Here is a 25,224-nt window from a genome sequence, read left to right on the forward strand (position 1 = left end):
CATAAACAATAAAAACATATTTGGTCAAAAGAGCAGCATTAAAGCTGCAATATGTAACTTTTTGGTGACCCAACTAAATGCACATAGAAATATGAGTTATAGATCTTTCATTCACATTAGAAGCAAGTCTAACAAGCGGTAGATATCTTCTATTTGTATGCTTCCCGTTAAGTACATTTTTTTCATCTTTTGCTTTCGGTTTGTATACCAGGTGAAAATACAATATTTTTGTCTATGGAAAATATATTTCACACCCGTTTAGATAGTCAGTCATTGTACTGTTTGTTTAGAATTGTTTAGAATTTTAGCAACAAGGAAATGATGGAGCGATTTCTGCATATTGTACCTTTTAACCTGTTGGGTCTAGGGGGCAGCATTTGCACGTCTGGATAAAAAAAATTTACCCGATTTAATCTGGTTACTAATCCTACCCAGTAACTAGAATATGCATATACTTATTATATATGGATAGAAAACACTCTAAAGTTTCCAAAACTGTTTGAATGGTGTCTGTGAGTATAACAGAACTCATTTGGCAGGCAAAACCCTGAGACATTTTCTGACAGGAAGTGGATACCTGATGTGTTGTATTGACTTTAAACCTATCCCATTGAAAAACACAGGGGTTTAGGAATATTTTGGCACTTCCTATTGCTTCCACTAGATGTCACCAGCCTTTACAAAGTGTTTTGAGTCTTCTGGAGGGAGATCTGACCGAACAAGAGCCATGGAACGATGATGTCCCATTAGACACCTGGCGCGCGAGTTCATGTTGGGTACCCTCGTTCCAATACGTTATAAAAGAGTATGCATTCGTCCACCTTGAATATTATTCATGTTCTGGTTAAAAAAGGCCCTAATGATTTATGCTATACAACGTTTGACATGTTTGAACGAACGGAAATATATTTTTTCCCCTCGTTCATGACGAGAAGTCCGGCTGGCTTACATCATGTGCTAACGAGACGGAGATTTTTGGACATAAATGATGAGCTTTTTTGAACAAAACTACATTCGTTATGGACCTGTGATACCTGGAAGTGACATCTGATGAAGAGAATCAAAGGTAATGGATTATTTACATAGTATTTTCGATTTTAGATCTCCCCAACATGACGTCTAGTCTGTATCGCAACGCGTATTTTTCTGGGCGCAGTGCTCAGATTATTGCAAAGTGTGATTTCCCAGTAAGGTTATTTTTAAATCTGGCAAGTTGATTGCGTTCAAGAGATGTAAATCTATAATTCTTTAAATGACAATATAATATTTTACCAATGTTTTCTAATTTTAATTATTTAATTTGTTACGCTGACTTGACTGCCGGTTATTGGAGGGAAACGATTTCCTCAACATCAATGCCATAGTAAAACGCTGTTTTTGGATATAAATATGAACTTGATAGAACTAAAAATGCATGCATTGTCTAACATAATGTCCTAGGAGTGTCATCTGATGGAGATTGTAAAAGGTTAGTGCATCATTTTAGCTGGTTTTATGGTTTTGGTGACCCTGTCTTTGACTTGACAAAACATTACACACAACTCTTGTAAATGTACTGTCCTAACATACTCTAAATTTATGCTTTCGCCGTAAAACCTTTTTGAAATCGTAAAACGTGGTTAGATTAAGGAGATGTTTATCTTTCAAATGGTGTAAAATAGTTGTATTTTTGAAAAATTTGAATTTTGACATTTATTTGGATTCAAATTTGCCGCTCTTGAAATGCACCTGCTGTTGATGGAGTGCACCACGGGTGGCACGCTAGCGTCCCACCTAGCCCCAAGAGGTTTTAAATTGGATGTCCAATCATTCAATGGACCCTGAAAAAGAGCACCACCAACTGGTACTGGTTTAAATATATAGGTACAACTGTTCCAGAGTCCCGGTAAGACAACTGATAACAAGCAGGAGATAGGGATACATACAATCCACACTTTATTGCCTATTCACCAAACAGACACACACGACTTCACAAAGGAGGGAACTAGTAGTATTGATAGTGTTTAGTGTCAAAGATGCTTGGTCAGGGAATGTCCAAAGTCAGAATTGTTCATGTAGATGGTCCAGAAATTAGTTGAGGTGGTGCAGGGTTCTTATGACATGTTGTCTCTGCAACCCTAAGTTCAAAGCACAGACTGTGTTGCGGGTTTGAAATCCCCACCAGGTACAGCCTGTGATTGACTGACCAGGTCACATTAATCTAACCGAAGAGTGTTCTGGAAGGGCCTTTTGCAACCCCCTAGCAACAGAGTAGCCAGGGCCAGAGGTGTGAAGCCAGGGGGTGGTAACCGCTGCAGGGCTGGAGTTTCTCTATAAAGTTTGTGTCTCTGTGTCCCAGGGTCAGAGAGGGTTTGAGATTTTAACAGGTCCCATACTTTACATTACAAAACAGGTGTGTCTTATAACATTGTAGCCATGGCTGTAACATTGCAGTACGCGTGACAGAGCATGTAGGCGTGTTGTATGCGTGTTTTACGCACCGTAGTGGTTGATGCTGTTGATGAGGCGCACCCCGACCTGGGCGTGGTTATTAGTCATCAGGACGATATCAAACAGCTCCTCACTGTCGGGGTAGAGCTGCCTCAGTCTGGAGTTCACCGTCATCAGAGCCTGCAGTGTGTGTGAGTGTGTTTTCAGGGATTATGAAACGATGACACAACCTGGCTGATGTGTACTAGACTAGACCAACTACAACCTGGCTGGTTTGTACTAGACTAGACCGACTACAACCTGGCTGGTTTGTACTAGACTAGACCAACTACAACCTGGCTGGTTTGTACTAGACTAGACCGACTACAACCTGGCTGGTTTGTACTAGACTAGACCGACTACAACCTGGCTGGTTTGTACTAGACTAGACCAACTACAACCTGGCTGGTTTGTACTAGACTAGACCAACTACAACCTGGCTGGTTTGTACTAGACTAGACCAACTACAACCTGGCTGGTTTGTACTAGACTAGACCGACTACAACCTGGCTGGTTTGTACTACACTAGACCGACTACAACCTGGCTGGTTTGTACTAGACTAGACCAACTACAACCTGGCTGGTTTGTACTAGACTAGACCGACTACAACCTGGCTGGTTTGTACTAGACTAGACCAACTACAACCTGGCTGGTTTGTACTAGACTAGACCAACTACAACCTGGCTGGTTTGTACTAGACTAGACCGACTACAACCTGGCTGGTGTGTATTAGACTGAAAGCCACCCCTCCAATAAGCCACACCTCCAATCTCATAGAAAGCCACCTCTACAATATATTATAAAAAAAGGCTCAAAATTAAACACCTCCCATCACAAAATGATTATTTTTCAAACCTTTACACAAGGGTTCCTCAAATTAACTTTTCAGAGGGGTTCCTCAAGGAAACCTTTTTCAACTGGAAAGGTTCTGTAGGTGTGGCAACCCTAAAAGTTTTTCCAGGCACCTTTACTTCTAAGAGTGTAGTGCAGCTTAAATAGGGAAAAACAAGAATAATCTGCCAAAGTGTCATTCATGCATTGATGTGTAGATGGTGCCTAACAGTGGGAAACAATGTTGGCTATTGTAATTCTGAGCAAAACACTATTCTAGATGCATTACACAAATTGTATCTAGGCCTAAAGACATTGGCAACACAGAGTGAATGACGTTTCCCTTCACCTACAATACAGAATCTATATGAAGTCGTAGCACAACCCCACCCTGTGATACTCCCATGTACAGACATGGAGGTAGTCCATATCTTTAGTTAATTCAATCCCTCTAATATACCTTCAGAAGGGGAAACGCAACACCTGGCATGAGCGGCTCATTCTCATGCTCTTGTTGATTCATGTAGGCCATTGTACTTCTCGACTCCCTCTTCCTCATAGATCTTCCGCTCCTCAACCCTGTTGAAAAGTGTTCGAGAGGAGACGGCGATTGTCATGGCATTTTGGGATTTGGGCTATTTGGAAAACAAGATTATAAAGCAAAAGTGTTTATTAAATAAATTAGCAATATTGTACATGTAAAGATAATGATTTTATAGGCAAAAGGCAAACAACAGCTGCAAATGTAAAAATGTATCACTTACGGGTTTAGGTTTCTTTGTTTTTGAACTGTCAGAACAGGCTTTTGATGCTGCCCAGTCCTTTTCCTCTCCAGTGTTAGTGGCTGCTGGATCGGTAGGTTTGATTTCACTCATATTTGGCCTGGGATGGAAAAGTTCTAGATCTGGTAGTTCCGTAACACTGATTCCAAATGTAGATGGACAGACCAAGCGATGACAAGTTTATGGAAATGTTTGGATGAGCGAGTCTAACTCTGTTGTTCTGCATTCTCTTACATCAGATCTGACATGTCATATAACTCGCAAACACTCATGGGATAGGCCAAATGTCTCTTTGACTATCACTGTTAAAAAATGCAACTCGTTTGCCAGTTCACTTCACCTATTTTGTGGTCTGTCTAACACGTTCTGACAGAGCTCAGAACGTATTATCGGACAGCAATATACAGTTGAAGTCGTAAGTTTACATACACTTAGGTTGGAGTCATTAAAACTCATTTTTCAACCAATCCACAAATTTCTTCTTAAGAAACTATAGTTTTGGCAAGTCGGTTAGGACATCTACTTTGTGCATGACACAAGTAATTTTTCCAACAATTGTTTACAGACAGATTATTTCACTTATAATTCACTGTATCACAATTCCAGTGGGTCAGAAGTTTACATACACTAAGTTGACTGTGCCTTTAAACAGCTTGGAAAATTCCAGAAAAGGATGTCATGGCTTTAAAAGCTTCTTATAGGCTAATTGACATAATTTGAGTCAATTGGAGGTGTACCTGTGGATGTATTTCAAGGCCTACCTTCAAACTCAGTGCCTCTGCTTGACATCATGAGAAAATCAAAAGAAATCTGCCAATACCTCAGAAAAAACACTGTAGACCTCCAAAAGTCTGGTTCATCCTTGGGAGCAATTGCCAAACACCTGAAGGTACCACGTTCATCTGTACTAACAATAGTACGCAAGTATAAACACCATGGGACCACGCAGCCATCATACCGCTCAGGAAGGAGACGCGTTCTTTCTCCTAGAGATGAACGTTCTTTGGTGCGAAAAGTGCTAATTAATCCCAAAACAACAACAAAGGACCTTGTGAAGATGCTGGAGGAAACGGGTACAAAAGTACCTATATCCACAGTGAAACAAGTCCTGTATCGACATAACCTGAAAGGCCACTCAGCAAGGAAGAAGCCACTGCTCCAAAACCGGCATAAAAAAAGCCAGACTACGGTTTGCAACTGCACATGAGGACAAAGATCGTACTTTTTGGAGAAATGTCCTCTGGTCTGATAAAAGAAAAATAGAACTGTTTGGCCATAATGACCATCATTATGTTTGGAGGAAAAGGGAGGCTTCCTAGCTGAAGAACACCATCCCAACCGTGAAGCACGGGGGTGGCAGCAACATGTTGTGGGGGTGCTTTGTTGCAGGAGGGACTGGTGCACTTCACAAAATAGTTGGCACCATTAGGAAGGAAAATTATGTGGATATATTGAAGCAACATCTCAAGACATCAGTCAGGAATTTAAAGCTCGGTTGGAAATGGGTCTTCCAAATGGACAATGACCCCAATCATACTTCCAAAGTTGTGGCAAAATGGCTTAAGGAAAAAAAAGTCAAGGTATTGGAGTGGCCATCACAAAGCCCTGACCTCAATCGCTATAGAAAATTTGTGGGAAGAACTGAAAAAGTGTGTGCGAGCAAGGAAGCCTAGAAAACCTGACTCAGTTATACCAGCTTACTGTGGGAAGCTTGTGGAAGGCTACCCGAAACGTTTGACCCAAGTTAAACAATTTAAAGGCAATGCTACCAAATACTAATTGTGTGTATGTAAACTTCTGACCCACTGGGAATGTGATGAAAGAATTAAAAGCTGAAATAAATCATTCTTTCAACTATTATACTGACATTTCACATTCTTTAAGAAAAGTGGTGATCCTAACTGACCTAAACCAGGGAATTTTTACTAGGATTAATTTGTGAAAAACTGAGTTTAAATGAATTTGGCTAAGGTGTATGTAAACTTCCGACTTCAACTGTACCTGCTTACATTTTTGAAGCGAGAATTTTTATTTCGTTAAAAGGTGAGAAATAATCATTTTAATCCGAATATACAATTAACATGTAAATATTATTAGTAACAGAATAAATAGAAGAATAACTGCAGATTAAATAATGCTGTAATTGAAAACTGTACACTCAATGTAGGCTACTGCCCTTTTAACCTCTCTGGGCTAGGTGGGACGTTAGCGTCCCACTCTATTCAACAGCCAGTGGAATCGCTGTTTTGTTCGTGTGTTCAGGTCACTATCCGAAGGGTAACGCGCGAGCGCATTTCGTGACAAAAAAATGTCTAAATATTCCATTACCGTACTTTGAAGCATGTCAAACGCTGTTTAAAATACATTTTTATGCTATTTTTCTCATAAAATAGCGATAATATTCCAACCGGACAACGTTGTATTAATTCAAAGAGTGAAAGAAAAAAATGGAAAAGTCTCGTGAATGCGCATCACAGTCTCACTGTCCCCAGGCAGGCCACTTACAAACTCTGCTGCTGTACTTTGCCCAGAGACAGGAGACACGTCATTCCGCTTTCTGAATGCTTTAGAGAGCCAATGGAAGCCTTAGAAAGTGTCACGTAACAGCACAGATGTTGTAATTTCGATAGAGATGCAACAGAAGGACTACAAATTGACAGACAGGCCACTTCCTGCATGGAATCTTCTCAGGTTTTTGCCTGCCATATGAGTTCTGTTATACTCACAGACACCATTCAAACAGTTTTAGAAATGTATAGTGTTTTCTATCCATATCTACTAATTATATGCATATTCTCATTTCTGGGCAAGAGTAGTAACCAGTTTAAATTGGGTACGTTTTTTATCTGGCCGTGAAAATACTGCCCCCTAGCCCAGACAGGTTAAGAGCTAGAAATAATTTTGTACCCTATTTTGTGTTTCTCACAAAATATGTTGTCTTCTCATGCTATTCGAACCCCACAAGTGAATATAGTGCTTAGGAAGCTCTCTTCATACATCACATGTTGCAAACAAATAATCTGAGCTAAGAACTCCACACATTTTTGGGAATTTATTTGCATCCTTGACAATCGCTAATCAATATCCAAAAACAGCACACAATTTCTTCTGCGAACCTATACATCGTCATCTTCTCTCTTTTGTGGCACCAATGTGAGAGTTTATGGCAGTGGAAACGGTGCTGCAGTATTCTAGTGTGTGGTGGGGGTGTGATGAGAGAACTCGATCCGGTGGAATACGACGATACGAGCGCTGATGCCTTGATCACACCGATAGTGAGAAAGCGGTAAATAGTACGCAGCATCATCTAGATATATGTGCAACAAAAGTTCAACATTCACCTTCTGCTTCCATTTCTGTCAAGCCGTCAGCACATAGAGTTTGACGCATACGTTCGATAAATCCAACGTATGCACCACACAGAACACAATGCAAGTGACTCTTCAACACAATGCTGCAAGGCTTGATGGCCCTCCAACCTGCAGCCGTTTTTTACGGTTATATTATGTGTTTGCTCTCGAGTGGAGCAGTGGGCTAAGGCACAGGATCTCAGTGCAAGAGGCGTCACTACAGATCCTGGTTCGATTGCAGGCTGTATCACAACCAGCCGTAATTGGGAGTCCCATAGTGCGGCGCACAATTGGCCCAGTGTTGTCCTGGTTTGGCTGGTGTAGGCCGTCATTGTAAATAGGAATTTGTTCTTAACTGACTTGCCTAGTTAAATTAAGGTTAAATTTAAAAAAATATAAAAATAGGCAAACGCAGCATTCCATTGGAAATGAATCTACTTCTGGTGTACCAAAATGCCTAAACACTGTGGGTGTGATCGAGGCGTTATTTCAGAGAGCGCCTTGTAAACCACGCCCCAGTGGGCAGAACTAGGCATGTTGGACTGGGACACGTTTTAATATGGTAAAAGGCTCTCATTTTACAGTGGGTTTGCAACAGTTCTGTGTAGCCTATTTATGCTAATATATTTCAGACCAATGTACTGCAGTTCATTTTGTCTTTGATTTAATAACTAAAATATCTTTAAGTAGTGAACAACAAGTCCCAGACAGTTCGCAATAGAACATACCAGAGTGGGCATTGTTTACTAGCCTAACTACAATGCATTCGGACAGTATTCCTTGACTTATTCAATTTTTTCCCTATTCTAAAATTGATAAAATATTTATTTTCTCATCAATCTTCACGCAATACTCCATTATGACAAAGTGAAAACATGTTTTTAGAATTTTTTGCAAATGTATTACAAACAAATTACAGATACGTTATTTACATAAGTATTCAGACCCTTTGCTATGAGACTCAAAATTGAGGTCAGGTGCATCCACTGTAGGGATGTTGCCAGGTTTCCTCCTGACGTGATGCTTGGCATTCAGGCCAATATGTTCAATCTTGATTTCATCATACCAGAGAACCTTATTTCTCATAGTATGAGAGTCCTTTAGGTACCTTCTGGCAAACTCCAAGCAGGCTGTCATGTGACTTTTACTGAGGACTGGCTTCCATCTGGCCACTCTACAATAAATGCCTGATTGGTGGAGTGCTGCAGAGATGGTTGTCCTCCTGGAAGGTTCTCCCATCTCCACAGAGGAACTCTGAAACTCTGTCACTAATCGTTCTCACTCTATGACAGAACATGCTGTAACGTGACACTTTCTAAGGCTCCCATAGGCTCTCAGAAGGCGCCAGAACGTTGAAAGATGACTTTGCAGTCCATGGCTGAAAAACAGTAGCGCATTTGGATAGTGGTCGATCTGAGAACAATGAGACGGGTGCGCACGTGCACGTGAAGAGTCCATTTTGCATTTTCAGTCTTTGAACGAAAACAACGACTCCCGGTCGGAATATTATCGCTATTTTATGAGAAAAATCGCATAAAAATTGATTTTAAACAGCGTTTGACATGCTTCGAAGTACGGTAATGGAATATTTTGAATTTTTTTGTCACGATACACGTCCGCGCGTCACCCTTCGTTACCCTTCGGATAGTGTCTTGAACGCACAAACAAAACGCCGCTATTTGGATATAACTATGGATTATTTGGAACCAAACCAACATTTGTTGTTGAAGTAGAAGTCCTGGGAGTGCATTCTGACGAAGAACAGCAAAGGTAATCCAATTTTTCTTATAGTAAATCTGAGTTTGGTGAGTACCAAACTTGGTGGGTGTCAAAATAGCTAGCCATGATGGCCGGGCTATCTACTCAGAATATTGCAAAATGTGCTTTCACCGGAAAGCTATTTTAAAATCGGACACCGCGATTGCATAAAGGAGTTCTGTATCTATAATTCTTAAAATAATTGTTATGTTTTTTGTGAACGTTTATCGTGAGTAATTTAGTAAATTCACCGGAAGTCTTCGGTGGGAATGCTAGTTCTGAACGTCACATGCTAATGTAAAAAGCTGGTTTTTGATATAAATATGAACTTAATTGAACAAAACATGCATGTATTGTATAACATAATGTCGTATGGGTGTCATCTGATGAAGATCATCAAAGGTTAGTGCTGCATTTAGCTGTGGTTTTGTTTTTTGTGACATTATATGCTAGCTTGAAAAATGGGTGTGTGATTATTTCTGGCTGGGTACTCTCCTGACATAATCTAATGTTTTGCTTTCGTTGTAAAGCCTTTTTGAAATCGGACAGTGTGGTTAGATAAAGGAGAGTCTTGTCTTTAAAATGGTGTAAAATAGTCATATGTTTGAAAAATTGAAGTTTTCGGATTTTCGAGGAGTTTGTATTTCGCGCCACGCCCTATCATTGGATATTGGAGCGGTGTTCCGCTAGCGGAACGTCTAGATGTAAGAGGTTTTAACACCTGCCACTTAACCTGGAAGCAAGACGCACCAATGTGCTGGAGGAAACACTAATCACCTGACAACGGAGGTCAGCCTGCAGGCGCCCGGCCCGCCACAAGAAGTCGCTACAGCGCGATGAGCCAAGTAAAGCCCCCTGGCCAAACCCTCCCATAACCCAGACAACATTGGGCCAATTGTGCGCCTCCCTATGGGACTCCCGATTACGGCCGGTTGTGATACAGCCTGGGATCGAACCCGGGTCTGCAGTGATGCCTCTAGCACTGCATGCAGTACTTTAGACCATTACACCTCTCGGGAGACACCAGATTAGCATTTTCTTGTTTGCTTATGACGTTATACAGCTCGTTGAGTGTGGTCTTAGTGCCAGCATCAGTTTGTAGTGGTAAATATATTGCTATGAATAATATAGATGAAAACTCTCTTGGTAGATAGTGTTGTCTACAGCTTATCATGAGGTACTCTACCTCAGGTGAGCAATACCTCAAAATGTATTTAATATTAGACATTGCGCACCAGCTGTTATTGACAAACAGACACACCCCCACCTCTCGTCCTACCAGACGTAACTGCTCTGTCCTGCCGATGCACGGAAAATACAGCCAGCTCTATATTGTCTGTATTGTCGTTCAGCCACGACTTGGTGAAACATAAGATATTACACTTTTTTATGTCCCGTTGGTCGGGTAGTCTCGATTGTAGATCATCCAGTTTATTTTCCAGTGATTGCACGTTGGCCAATAGAACGGATGGTAGAGGCGGTTTACCCACTCGCCAATGAATTCTCACAAAGCACCCCGACCTCCTCCACTTCTATTTCTGTATTTTCTTCAGGCGAATGACAGGGATTTGGGCCTGGTCTCAGTAAAGCAGTATATCCTTCACGTCGGACTCATTAAAGAAAAAAACGTTGTCCAGTTCGAGTTGAGTAAAGTTCTTTGTCCAGTTCCAGTTGCTGTTCTGATGACCAGAAGCTCTTTTCGTTCATAAGAGACGGAAGAAACAACATTATGTACAAAAAAAGTTACAAACAATGTGAAAAAAAATAGCACAGTTGGTTAGGAGCACAAAAAACAGCAGCCATCCCCTCCGACGCCATTATCAGGTATCCCAGGGGAGTTGGAAATCACAATGTAAGTAACCTAATTTATGTCCCTCTAACTGTGCTGAATGCCTCTGCTGATCCTACAGCTATTGTATACCGTAATCATGTGCCTATGAACAAGAGTTATACTGTTAGCACTGAGGTGGTGTGCCCTAGTAGGAAGTCCACTGTGTGCAGCTCACTAACATTAATAACATGAGCATGTCTACTTCTGCTTAGCTTCCCAGTAAAGCAATGAAAACAAGCAAGCATCCCAGAAAAGTGATACAAATATATCACGTTAACATATTTAGCTTTAGAAACAAGGTTATTGAAATCAATAATTTGCAAGTAACAGATGGCATTCATATTCTGAGAATCTCTGAAACTCACTTATATAATACCTTTGATACAGCGGTAGCAATACATGGTTATAACATCCACAGAAAAGACAGAAATGCCAACGGTGGATGTTTTGCCAATTAGAACCACATTCCTGGAAAGCTTAGAGAGGATCTCATGTTGAATACTGTTGAAGAAATATGGCTACAGGTTCATCTGCCTCACCTAAAGCCCATTCTTGTGGGAAGCTGCCATAGACCAACAAGTGCTAACAGTCAGTATCTGGATAACATCTGTGAAATGCTTGATAATGTAAGGGAACACCCCCTGAAATGGACAAAAATGAATGGGATCTTATTGGCACCGTACGAAACATATACACGATGTACAATACCACACAAATGGACGTTGTTTACTTCAAAACTGATTGCAAATGCCATATGGCAAATGCCAAGTGTCACACAGCAAAAATCCAATAGATGGCGAGCGCGCTCCACCGTAAATGTTCTTATTGCAAATGTAACACAAGTCAAGACCCAAGAGCAACATTTTGAAAATTAGAAGAAAAAAAATCTAAAACTTATCACCCCCTTAAGTGTTTACCCTCAGGCCTCTACCCTACTACCACATATCTACAACACAAAATCCATTTGTATGTGTGTGTATAGTGCATTTGTTATCATGTGTGTTTATGCATGTGTCTGTGCCTGTGTTTGTGTCCCTTCACAATCCCCGCTGTTCCATAAGGTCTCTTTTTTAAATATAATTCTACTGCTTGCATCAGTTACTTGATGTGGAAAAGAGTTCCATGTACTTATGGCTCTATGAACAGTGAGGGAAAAAAGTATTTGATCGCCTGCTGATTTTGTACATTTGCCTCGTGAACGCGCATCACAGTCTCACTGTCCCCAGGCTGACCACTTACAAACAGAGTTGCTGTACTTTGCCCAGAGACAGCAGACACCCCATTCCACTTTCTGGTGGCTTTAGAGAGCCAATGGAAGCCTTAGAAAGTGTCACGTTACAGCACAGATGCTGTATTTTCGATAGAGATGCAACAGAAGGACAACAAATTGTCAGACAGGGCAATTCCTGTATGGAATTTTAGAAACTTTAGAGTTTTTTTATCCAAATCTACTAATTATATGCATATTCTAGTTTCTGGGCAGGAGTAGTAACCAGATTAAATCGGGTACGTCTTTTATCCGGCAGTGAAAATACTGCCCCCTATACCACAACAGGTTAATAACCTCTTACATCTAGAGGTTCCGCTAGCGGAACGCCTCACCAATATCCAATGGTAGCGCATGGCGCAAAATACGAAAAACCATCATTTCAATTTCTCAAACATATGACTATTTTACACCATTTTAAAGACAAGACTCTCCTTTATCTAACCACATTGTCCGATTTCAAAAAGGCTTTACAACGAAAGCAAAACATTAGATTATGTCAGGAGAGTACCCAGCCAGAAATAATCACACACCCATTTTTCAAGCTAGCATATAATGTCACAAAAAACAAAACCACAGCTAAATGCAGCACTATCCTTTGATTATCTTCATCAGATGACACTCCTAGGACATTATGTTATACAATACATGCATGTTTTGTTCAATCAAGTTCATATTTATATCAAAAACCAGCTTTTTACATTAGCATGTTTTGTTCAGAACTAGCATACCCACCGAAAACTTCCCGGTGAATTTACTAAATTACTCACGATAAACGTTCACAAAAAAACATAACAATTATTTTAAGAATTATAGATACAGAACTCCTTTATGCAATCGCGGTGTCCGATTTTAAAATAGCTTTTCGGTGAAAGCACATTTTGCAATATTCTGAGTAGATAGCCCGGCCATCATGGCTAGCTATTTTGACACCCACCAAGTTTGGTACTCACCAAACTCAGATTTACTATAAGAAAAATTGGATTACCTTTGCTGTTCTTCGTCAGAATGCACTCCCAGGACTTCTACTTCAACACCCAATGTTGTTTTGGTTCCAAATAATCCATAGTTATATCCAAATAGCTGCGTTTTGTTCTTGCATTCAAGACACTATCCGAAGGGTGACGCGCCGGTGCATATCGTGACAAAAAAATTCTAAATATTCCATTACCGTACTTCGAAGCATGTCAAACGCTGTTTAAAATCAATTTTTATGCGATTTTTCTCGTAAAATAGCAATAATATTCCAACCGGGAGACGTTGTATCCGTTCAAACACTGAAAATAGAAAATGGAGTCATCACATGCACGCGGGCGCTAGTGTCATTGTTCTCAGAATGACCACTTTCCAAAACCCCTACTGTTTTTCGCCCCGGGACTGCAGAGTTATCATTCCACATTCTGGCGCCTTCTGAGAGCCTATGGGAGCCTTAGAAAATGTCAAGTTACAGCAGAGATCCTCTATTTTCGATAAAGAGGCTACAGAAGGCCAAGAAATGGTCAGACAGGGCACTTCCCATATAGAATCTTCTCAGGTTTTGGCCTGCCATATGAGTTCTGTTATACTCACAGACACCATTCAAATAGTTTTAGAAACTTCAGAGTGTTTTCTATCCAAATCTACTAATAATATGCATATTCTAGTTTCTGGGCCAGAGTAGTAACCTGTTTTAATTGTGTACGTTTTTAATCCGGCCGTGAAAATACTGCCCCCTAGCCCAGACAGGTTAAACATATTGACATTCTGAAATCAACACCAACGAGCGATGGAGAGGAAACAGAATCACTGCCCGGCCATACCGAGTTCATTGGGCCAGTCAATTTTGCATTTCTGCAGTATTTTTGAGCATGTCAAATTCGTGATGCTAAATGCCCATTGAAACATATTGCAAATGGACAGCCGTGCACCTGGTGATTGGAATGTGTTACCAGGAGCACATTTAAAAAATGTTTTTAAATGCCTTTAGGGGGTGCAAGGGGTCTACCGGTTGGGTAGGAAGCACCCCCCACCCGTGCCCATCCAATAGGAGGCGTCCCTGGTCATTTTGGACATTTTTCAAAAAATTGTTAAAAAACAAGAGTCCCACTTCTCCCTCATCATACATGACAAATAGACCATCTATGTTGATTCATGGCTTAACACAGGGCTATATATCATTTGGGCAATATAAATGCCATTTGGACATGGTTCACTGACTTTTGGGTTTGGAAACCAACTTCCTATGATCGTACATAGCAAATGGACATAACACCCTGATTTGGCACTTTCAATACTTTCATATTGCATTTGGACATTTCTTATGGCATTTGGCAAAAAAAGTGACTTTTGACTTCGACTTTTGACTTCTTATGATATCATATTGCAAATGGACAAAACATCCTGATTTGGCACATTCAATACTTTCCATATCGCATTTGGACATTTCTTATGGCATTTGGCAATGGTTCACTAAATTTTGACTTTGACTTTTGACTTCCTATGAAATCATATTGCAAATGGACAAAACATCCTGATTTGGCACTTTCAGTACTTTCATATTGGATTTGGACATTTCTTATTGCATTTGGCAATGGTTCACTGACTTTAAACTTTTGACTTCCTATTAAATCATATTGCAAATGGACAAAACATCCTGATTTGGCACTTTCAATACTTTCGTATTGCATTTGGACATTTCCTATTGCATTTGGCAATGGTTCACTGACTTTTGACTCGACTTTTGACTTCCTTTGAAATCATATTACAAATGGACAAAACATATGCCTTATGGACAAGTAAAATAAAATAAAAAATAATGACAATAAAATATGACAAAAGTATGTTCATACAGTTCTTATACATGTGTATTTGACAAAAAAATCTAAAGAATTTTGAAAAACGGTCGAGAAAGCACTTTTTTAACCTCTCTGGGCTAGGCGGGACGAATTCGTCCGACCTACGCAACAGCCAGTTGAATCCCGTGGCGCGATTTTCAAATACCTTAGAAATACTATTACTTCAATTTCTCAAACATATGACTACTTTACAGCATTTTAAAGACAAGACTCTCGTTAATCTAACCACACTGTCCGATTTCAAAAAGGCTTTACAACGAAAGCAATTAGATTATGTCAGCAGAGTACCCAGCCAGAAATAATCAGACACCCATTTTTCAAGCTAGCATATAATGTCACAAAAACCCAAACCACAGCTAAATGCAGCACTCACCTTTGATGATCTTCATCAGATGACAACCCTAGGACATTATGTTATACAATACATGCATGTTTTGTTCAATCAAGTTCATATTTATATCAAAAACCAGCTTTTTACATTAGCATGTTTTGTTCAGAACTAGCATACCGGGGACTTAACTTCCGGGGAATTTACTAACAATTTACTAAATTACTCACGATAAACGTTCACAAAAAGCATAACAATTATTTTAAGAATTATAGATACAGAACTCCTCTATGCACTCGATATGTCCGATTTTAAAATAGCTTTTTGGTGAAAGCACATTTTGCAATATTCTAAGTACATAGCCCAGCCATCACGGGCTAGCTATTTAGACACCCAGCAAGTTTAGCCTTCACCAAAATCAGATTTACTATTAAAAAAGTTTGATTACCTTTGTTGTCTTCGTCAGAATGCACTCCCAGGACTGCTACTTCAATAACAAATGTTGGTTTGGTCCAAAATAATCCATCGTTATAGCCAAATAGTGGCGTTTTGTTCGTGCGTTCCAGACACTATCCGAAATAGTAAAGAAGTGTCGCGCGCATGGCGCAATTCGTGACAATAAAATTCTAAATATTCCATTACCGTACTTCGAAGCATGTCAACCGCTGTTTAAAATCAATTTTTACGACACTTTTCTCGTAGAAAAGCGATAATATTCCGACAGGGAATCTCCTTTTCGGCAAACAGAGGAAAAAATCCCAAAGGCGGGGGCGGTCGGGGTCACGCGCATAAGGCCAGCGTCCCACCTAGCCCATAGAGGTTAATAGAACATATGAACCATTTTACATTACAGTAAAAGGGTACAGTATAGAAAACATAGTTGACACATCCTGATGTCCTCTAAAGACGACATTACAGTATAAACAACCTTTTACTTAGCTCTACTAGTGTCACGTCCTGACCAGCAGATGGAGCTATTGGATTAGTTTTGGGGTCAGGACGTGACAGTTTTGTGTGTGTGAATGTTTGTGTTGGTGATTGGGACTTCCAATTGAAGGCAGGTGTGTTGAGTTGCCTTTGATTGGAAGTCCTATATAGGTGTGTGTGTTTTTCTTTGGGGTTGTGGGAAGTTGTTTTTGCACTGCGTTTGTAGAGCCTGTAAAACTGTTGCTGTTGTCATCTTTATTGTTTTGTCAGTGAATACTTTACTCTTTTGAAATTAAAACCATGAGTATTCACATTCTCGCTGCGCCTTGGTCCTCTTCTCTCCAGTACGACATTTTCCGTGACGAGTACGACATTTTTTGTGACAACTAGGAGGCTCTCTACCTCATGTCTTTGACATCTTTGGCTGCTCAATAAGTTCCCCCTTGTGATGGTAACCAGCTCCTTGGCTCCCTCAATGTGGAACATTTGGTTGTCAAAGAATATGTGGGGCCGGATCTTCTGCAAGAGTGGCCCTTTGGGGGCCCTGGCAAGGAACAGGGCCTTGTCGATCTCCAGGCCCCAGCTCCTGAGGGTCTTGAGGACACAGGCCCCTGAGCTGGCTGCGCTGCGGGCTGTTACCAGGTAGGTACGAATGGGGCAGGTCATACGCTCATTCTTGACATAGAACCTTCTCTGGAGCTTCCCCGGCGCCTCCAGGAAACACTTCAAGGGACCCTGAGTGAATGATTGAGACATAGGGTTGGCTTAGCCTGTTAGGGCTAGGGGGCAGCATTGACACGGCTGGATAAAAAACATACCCGATTTAATCTGGTTACCACTCCTACCCAGTAACTAGAATATGCATATACTTATTACATATGGATAGAAAACACCCTAAATTTTCTAAAACTGTTTGAATGGTGTCTGTGAGTATAACAGAACTCAAATGGCAGGTCAAAACCTGAGAGATTCCTTTACAGGAAGTGGCCTGTCTGACCATTTGTTGAACTTCTTTTCCATCTCTATCATTTACTAAGGATCTCTGCTCTAACGTGACACTTCCCACGTCGTCCATAGGCGCTCAGAGCCCGGGAAAAAACAGAATGTCGTCATTCCAGCCCCAGGCTGAAACACATTATCGCCTTTCTCAAGTGGCCGATCAAGAGACACTGGCTTATGCGCGTGACCCCGACCGCCCCGCCTTTGGGATTTTTTTCCTCTGTTTGCCGAAAAGGAGATTCCCTGTGGGAATATTATCGCTTTTCTACGAGAAAAATGTCGTAAAAATTGATTTTAAACAGCGGTTGACATGCTTCGAAGTACGGTAATGGAATACTTAGAATTTTATTGTCACGAATTGCGCCATGCGCGTGACACTTCTTTACTATTTCGGATAGTGTCTGGAACGCACGAACAAAACGCCGCTATTCGGATATAACGATGGATTATTTTGGACCAAACCAACATTTGTTATTGAAGTAGCAGTCCTGGGTGTGTATTCTGACGAAGACAACAAAAGGTAATGACATTTTATAATAGTAAATATGATTATGGTGAGTGCTTAACTTGCCGGGTGTCTAAATAGCGAGCCCGTGATGCCTGGGCTATGTACTTAGAATATTGCAAAATGTGCTTTCACCAAAAAGCTATTTTAAAATCGGACATATCGAGTGCATAGAGGAGGTCTGTATCTATAATTCTTAAAATAATTGTTATGCTTTTTGTGAACGTTTATCGTGAGTAATTTAGTAAAATGTTAGCGAATTCCCCGGAAGTTTGCGGGGGGTATGCTAGTTCTGAACGTCACATGCTAATGTAAAAAGCTGGTTTTTGATATAAATATGAACTTGATTGAACAAAACATGCATGTATTGTATAACATAATGTCCTAGGGTTGTCATCTGATGAAGATCATCAAAGGTGAGTGCTGCATTTAGCTGTCTTCTGGGTTTTGGTGACATTATATGCTGGCTTGAAAAATGGGTGTCTGATTATTTCTGGCTTGGTACTCTGCTGACATAATCTAATGTTTTGCTTTCGTTGTAAAGCCTTTTTGAAATCGGACAGTGTGGTTAGATTAACGAGAGTCTTGTCTTTAAATGGCTGTAAAATAGTCATATGTTTGAGAAATTGAAGTAATAGGATTTTTAAGGTTTTGAAAATCGCGCCACAGGATAGCAGTGGCTGTTACGTAGGTGGGACGAATTCGTCCCGCCTAGCCTAGAGAGGTTAGTATTATTTTTTTTACTTTTGTCCAAAATCAAAGTAAATAATATATCAATGAGTTCCACGTTATTAGGATAGTCCCCTATTATGGATGTTCTTTAGATATGCAACAACTTGGTAGTAATATGGAAAGGGTTAGGTCTAGTATTAGGGATAGTGGGATAGTTAGTTAAAACGTTTGTTGCTAGTTAGTTGAACATCTATAAGCCCTCTATAGGGAGATAAGGAAATCATGGAAATCTGACACAAACGACCATGTCAAAAGCTAACATGAAATGGAGACATGTATTCTGCTTCAGAGTCCTCTCATGATCACCTGTGCAAGAGGTTTGTTCTCAAATTCCTTCTCGTGCTCAAAGAACATGGCCAGGCCGTGTTGTTTCACGATGATCTCCGACTCGTCAGAGAAGAGGACTGCGTCCCTGGCAAAAGCTACTTTCAGCTGTGTGTCAGAAAGCTGGTTCTCCACATCTCCAGATGCAAACAAGGTCGCTGCAACAATGCCTGTTTATAAGACATAAGGGGCTTATACATGCGCATAACAAGTCTTACAACGCACTACAACAGTTATGGCTAGATGGTATAAAGCTTCGGAAGTGACTCAAAAATTGCCATTCTCTCGCTGTACGATTTGCCAGTTTCTGTTACTATGGTAATGTCACGTCCTGACCAGTAGAGGATGTAGTTGGGTCAGGACGTGGCAGAAGGGAGTGTGTGTGTTTTATTGTTTCATTGATTTTGGCCGTGTGACTTCCAATCAGGCACAGCTGTAGAGGGTTGTGGTTGATTGGGAGTCACACATAAGTTGCCTACGTTTCCTTTGTGTTTCGTGGGTAATTGTGCTTGTCATTGTGGTTGCACCTGACAGAACTGTGTTGGCTGTCAGTTTTGTTGTTTTTGTAAATTGCATAGTGTTCGTGTAATTAAATATGACGAACCCTAACTCCGCCGCATTTTGGTCCACTTCTTCCTCAGACAGCCGTTACAGAATTACCCACCAAACCAGGACCAAGCGGCGGAAGAGGAAGGAGCAGCAGGAGTACAGAGTTATGGAGGAATGGACTTGGGAACAAATCCTGGACGGAGAGGGACCATGGACTCAGGCTGGGGATTATCGCCTCCCGCAGTGGGAGATTGAAGCGGCAAGAGCGGAGAGGCGCTATTACGAGGAGAGAGAGCGCAACGAGCGTGAGAGGCAGCCCCAATAAAAAAATTTGGGGGGGCACACTGGAAGGTCCGTGGAGCTGAGGTCGGAACCAGAGCCAGTCGGGATGACATTGGAGGTGAGCGAGGGATATGAGGCAGAGACTGTGACGGGGTTAATGGGGAAATTAGGAGAGAGAGAGATGAGAGAGCTGCTAGTATGGTGCATAAAATACGGCATTCGCCCTAATGAGCGTGTCGTGGGAATGATGTCACCTGAGGCAGCTCTCCATACTCGTCCTGAGGTGCGTGCTGGTTGTCTGGTAAAGACTGTGCCTGCGCCCAGAAACAGGCCTCCTGCATGTCTTCCCAGCCCTGCACGTCCTGTGCCTACGCCCAGAACCAAGCCTCCTGCATGTCTTCCCATCCTGGTCAAGCCCGTGCCTCCTCCACGGACCAGTACTCCAGTGGGTCTCCCTATCCTGGTCAAGCCCGTGCCTCCTCCACAGACCAGTACTCCAGTGGGTCTCCCTATCCTGGTCAAGCCCGTGTCTCCTCCACGGACCAGTCCTCCAGTGGGTCTCTCCACCCTGGTCTCTCCTGTGCCACCTCCTCAAACCAGGCCTCCAGCAGGTCTTCCCAGACTGGTGAGTCCAGGGCCTGCGCCCAGAGCCAGGTCTCCGTTATGTCTCCCCAGCCTGGTGAGCCGGAACTGCCAGAGTGGCCAGACTGCCCAGAACTGCCAGAGTGGCCAGACTGCCCGGAACTGCCAGAGTGGCCAGACTGCCCGGAACTGCCAGAGTGGCCAGACTGCCCGGAACGTCCTCCGGCCCAGCCCGAGGGGCCCTCCTGCCCCCCGGCCCAGCCCGAGTGGTCCGTCTGCCAGGGTCAGCCCGAGTGGCCCGTCTGCCCGGCGCAGCTATCGGCGCCATCAAAGTAGGCAACGCCGAAGGTGGAGCGAGGTCCACGTCCTGCACCTGAGCCACCTCCAGGATAGGTGGGTTGGGGAGGGAGGGTGTAGCACAGTGCCGTCGGTGACGGCAGCCACCCTCCCTTCCCTCCCTTATTGTTTAGGTGTTCTTTTTTGTTGGGGTATTGGGGATTTTCTTGTGTTTTCCTTTTTTAGGAGCATCCCGGGGTCTGCAACTTGAGGGGGGGGGGTACTGTCACGTCCTGACCAGTAGAGGGTGTAGTTGGGTCAGGACGTAGCAGAAGGGAGTGTGTGTGTTTTATTGTTTCATTGATTTTGGCAATGTGACTTCCAATCAGGCACAGCTGTAGAGGGTTGTGGTTGATTGGGAGTCACACATAAGTTGCCTACGTTTCCTTTGTGTTTCGTGGGTAATTGTGCTTGTCATTGTGGTTGCACCTGACAGGACTGTGTTGGCTATCAGTTTTGTTGTTTTTGTAAATTGCATAGTGTTCGTGTAATTAAATATGACGAATCCTAACTCTGCCGCATTTTGGTCCACTTCTTCCTCAGACAGCCGTTACAGGTAACAGCTAACTAGAGAGTTAGGTTAGTTAGCTAGCTGTGAGTCACTAGGTGATGACAATTAGCTAATGTTATTGCCCTCTGTAATAACGACGACAGGGCAAGCCAGTGTGAATGACCAGTGCACCGGCGTTGTGCTTCCCACTGGACAGCTGTACTTTCACTGAGTCGCCGGTAGCTAGTATAACGTGACCAATTTGTGTTTATTTTTGTCTAGGATTTAAGTCTTGTAAGAAATAACTCATATTGGTAAGCATCTAGACATCACCGTGATACAGTCTACCCAATGGGGTGAACATGAACGGCAACAACACCGGGACACAAAGTCCTTCATTCTGCAACTACTGTGGAACTAGCTACCTAGTATGACAGGGGGATGACATTAGGAGGTGACAGTTACAGCAAGCACACGCATACAAGCAACATTACCCTCATCATCAGTAATTTCATCATTTTACATTTACATTTTAGTCATTTAGCAGACGCTCTTATCCAGAGCGACTTACAGTAGTGAATGCATACATTTCATACGTTTTTTTTTTCTGTGCTGGCCCCCCGTGGGAATTGAACCCACGACCCTGGTGTTGCAAACACCATGCTCTACCAACTGAGCTACAGTTTTATTAACTGAAACTGCACAATTATGTTGTCTGTAAAACTAACAGTGTAATCTGAATCCAACTCATCCTCTCCAAAATGAAGTCCAAACTCTCATGGTAGTTCAATTGTAAACTCGTCCTTGGCTGTATACCATCTAGTCACAACCTATTACAACAGCATCAACCATGCATTACAGCTGTAGGATATTCTATAAAGTGTTATCACAATGTACATCTACAGTTTTTGACTTAGCATCCATGCTAACCAAAACCAGTCCATCTTAAACCAGTAGCATCACCATCTACCCTCCTCAATGGCCTCAGTGACTTTCTCTCCATCCTTGGAGAGGTACAGGTTGGTTATGTAGGCCTTCAAATAGCCAATGGGGCTTTTCCCTCCGGTCGTACAAAATCTCTCAATGGTTAAATCTGTCAGGTAGAGGGAACCATTGTTTTTTTTTTTTTATCAGAAACTCATAGAAATGTGATGGTATGGTCATCAGGCTGGTAGCCAAAGATTGCTACTACATATCATGAACAACAGCATATAAACATTAAAAACAACATATTTGGTCAAAAGAACATCATAGAGTTGGATGTCCAATCATGCAATGAAACATGAATATACATTGCAAAACAGGTAGCCATGAAGTGCTTTAAAAGGCTGGTCATGGCTCACATCAACACCATTATCCCAGAAACCCTAGACCCACTCCAATTTGCATACCACCCCAACAGATCCACAGATGATGCAATCTCTGTTGCACTCCACACTGCTCTTTCCCACCTGGTAGTAAGGATAGGTAACCACACATCTGCCACGCTGATCCTCAACACGGGGGCCCCTCAGGGGTGCGTGCTCAGTCCCCTCCTGTAATCACTGTTCACCCATGACTGCATGGCCATGAACAACTCCAACACCATCATTAAGTGTGCCGACGACACAACAGTGGTAGGCCTGATCACCGACAATGATGAGACAGCCTATAGGGAGCAGGTCAGAGACCTGACCGTGTGGTGCCAGGACAACAACCTCTCCCTCAACGTGATCAAGACAAAGGAGATGATTGTGGACTACAGGAAAAGGAGGACCGAGCATGCCCCAATTCTCATCGATGGGGCTGTAGTGGAGCAGGTTAAGAGCTTCAAGTTCCTTGCTGTCCACATCACCAACAAACTATCATGGTCCAAACAAACCAAGACAGTCTTAAAGAGGGCATGACAAACCCAATTCCCCCTCAGGAGACTGAAAAGATTTGGCATGGGTTCTCAAATAACATTTGATTTGATTTGAGATATGTCTTATAACATTGTAGGCGTGGCGGTGACATGCAGTACGTGTGGCAGAGCATTATGAGTGTTGTATGGTTGTAGGCATGTTGTACAGATGGTTGATGCTGTTGATGATGCGCAGCTCGACCTGGGCGTGGTTATTACTCATAAGGACGATATCAAACAGCTCCTCACTGTCGGGTAGAGCTGTTTCAGTCTGGAGTTCACCGTCATCAGAGCCTGCAGTGTGTGTGTGTGTGTGTGTGTGTGTGTGTGTGTGTGTGTGTGTGTGTGTGTGTGGTGCGCACCCCGACCTGGGCGTGGTTATTAGTCATCAGGACGATATCAAACAGCTCCTCACTGTCGGGGTAGAGCTGCCTCAGTCTGGAGTTCACCGTCATCAGAGCCTGCAGTGTGTGTGAGTGTGTAATTCAGGGATTATGAAACGATGACACAACCTGTCTGGTGTGTACTAGACTAGACCAACTACAACCTGGCTGGTTTGTATTAGACTAGACCAACTACAACCTGGCTGGTTTGTACTAGTCTAGACCAACTACAACCTGGCTGGTTTGTACTAGACTAGACCAACTACAACCTGGCTGGTTTGTATTAGACCAACTACATCCTGGCTGGTGTGTACTAGACTAGACCGACTACAACCTGGCTGGATTGTACTAGACTAGACCAACTACAACCTGGCTGGTGTGTACTAGACTAGACCAACTACAACCTGGCTGGTGTGTACTAGACTTGACCGACTACAACCTGGCTGGTTTGTACTAGACTAGACCGACTACAACCTGGCTGGTTTGTACTAGACTAGACCAACTACAACCTGGCTGGTTAGTACTAGACTAGTCCGACTACAACCTGGCTGGTTAGTACTAGACTAGACCAACTACAACCTGGCTGGTTTGTACTAGACTGACTACAACCTGGCTGGTTTGTACTAGACTAGACCAACTACAACCTGGCTGGTTTGTACTAGTCTAGACCAACTACAACCTGGCTGGTGTGCACTAGACTAGTATTTTCCCCTTTCTGATTTTCTCTATGTTTTTATATATTTTACACTGAATGTTATCAGATCTTCAACCAAAAATTAATATTAGATGAAAGGAACCTGACTGAACAAATAACATAATATGTAATACTTCTTAAAAAAAAACTGGTTGTGCCCCATTTTGCTGCAATGACTGCAACCAAACATTTCCTGTAGTTGTTGTTCAGTCTCTTTCATCACTGTGGAGGAATTTTGGCCCAGTCTTCCATGCAGAACTGCTTTAACTCAGCGACGTTTGTGGGAGTTTGTGGGTTTTCGAGCATGAACTGCTCATTTCAGGTCCTGCCACAGCATCTCAATTGGTTTGTATCAATGTGTTGATAATACATAAAAACATGAATCAACCATTCACATCTTACTGCAATATACATATGATAAACCCTTTCTGTTCAGTTAAAAGTGAAAAAATACAGACTGGATATTCTTACAAATTGAAATTAGAGTTTCTGGACAATTCCTAAAATATGTGTCACCACATGAAAAATGTTTACAAATTAATGTCAACATACAATATAGACTGTCCTCCATATATAATCTATATTCAACTGTAAACTATTTGTTACAAAATGCCTGACATGTAACATTTTACTAGTGGAACAGATATGTTGAACTAGCTTGCTGTCACGTCCTGACCAGCAGAGGGTGTTGTTGTGTAGTTTTGGTCAGGACGCGGCACAGTATGTCTGTGTATGTGTGTTCTGGGTGTTGTATTTCTATGTGGGTCTGTGTGGCTCCCGAACAGGGACAGCTGGTGATCGTTGTTCCTGATTGGGAGTCATATATTTAGGAGTATGTTTGTCACTTGGGTTTGTGGGTGGTTGTGCTAACACTGCTAGTCTTTTTGTTTGTAGTAAGCCTTTTCGCCTGTAGTGAGTTTCGTGTTTATTGTTTTCCTGTGTATACTTTGCTTTAATTTATTATTCTTTACATTAAAAGATGAGTATCCACATTCCGCCTGCAGTTTGGTCCATTCAACACGACTTCAACAATTATGACACTTGCTTGAGATACAGTGCATTCAGAAAGTATTCAGACCCCTTGACTT

General features: G+C 42.1%; 2 protein-coding genes across 2 annotated transcripts in view; both read right to left on the minus strand.

Annotated features, from left to right (window-relative positions):
* Nucleotides 1-23,544, minus strand: part of LOC106608205 (cytosolic 5'-nucleotidase 1A-like) — a 30,304-nt gene extending 6,760 nt beyond the window's left edge. Inside the window, exons 1-2 of the mRNA XM_045721077.1 lie at nt 23,428-23,544; nt 2,481-2,517 (exon numbers count right to left, since the gene is read on the minus strand). Of these exons, the coding sequence (XP_045577033.1) occupies nt 2,481-2,517; nt 23,428-23,514 (124 nt within the window). The 5' untranslated portion in view covers nt 23,515-23,544. The remainder of the gene's footprint in view (nt 1-2,480; nt 2,518-23,427) is intronic.
* Nucleotides 3,805-22,656, minus strand: LOC123743521 (cytosolic 5'-nucleotidase 1A-like). The gene is made up of 5 exons (XM_045721260.1): nt 22,629-22,656; nt 22,148-22,270; nt 18,921-19,108; nt 16,781-17,113; nt 3,805-3,936 (listed from the first exon to the last, which is right to left on the minus strand). The coding sequence occupies exons 1-5, from the start codon at nt 22,654-22,656 to the stop codon at nt 3,805-3,807; spliced, it is 804 nt and encodes a 267-aa protein (XP_045577216.1).
* Nucleotides 23,545-25,224: the final 1,680 nt, after the last annotated feature.

The sequence above is a fragment of the Salmo salar genome, chromosome ssa06 (assembly GCF_905237065.1).
Source record: "Salmo salar chromosome ssa06, Ssal_v3.1, whole genome shotgun sequence".
NCBI lineage: Eukaryota > Metazoa > Chordata > Actinopteri > Salmoniformes > Salmonidae > Salmo > Salmo salar.

Coding starts and splice junctions, on each gene's coding strand:
- LOC123743521 (XM_045721260.1), bottom strand. CDS start 22,656: ATGTGTGGTTACCTATCCTTACTACCAG. Junction 19,109..22,147: donor CACTGAGGCCATTGAGGAGG/GTAGATGGTGAT, acceptor TCTTATAAACAG/GCATTGTTGCAGCGACCTTG. Junction 17,114..18,920: donor AGAACAAACCTCTTGCACAG/GTGATCATGAGA, acceptor TCATTCACTCAG/GGTCCCTTGAAGTGTTTCCT.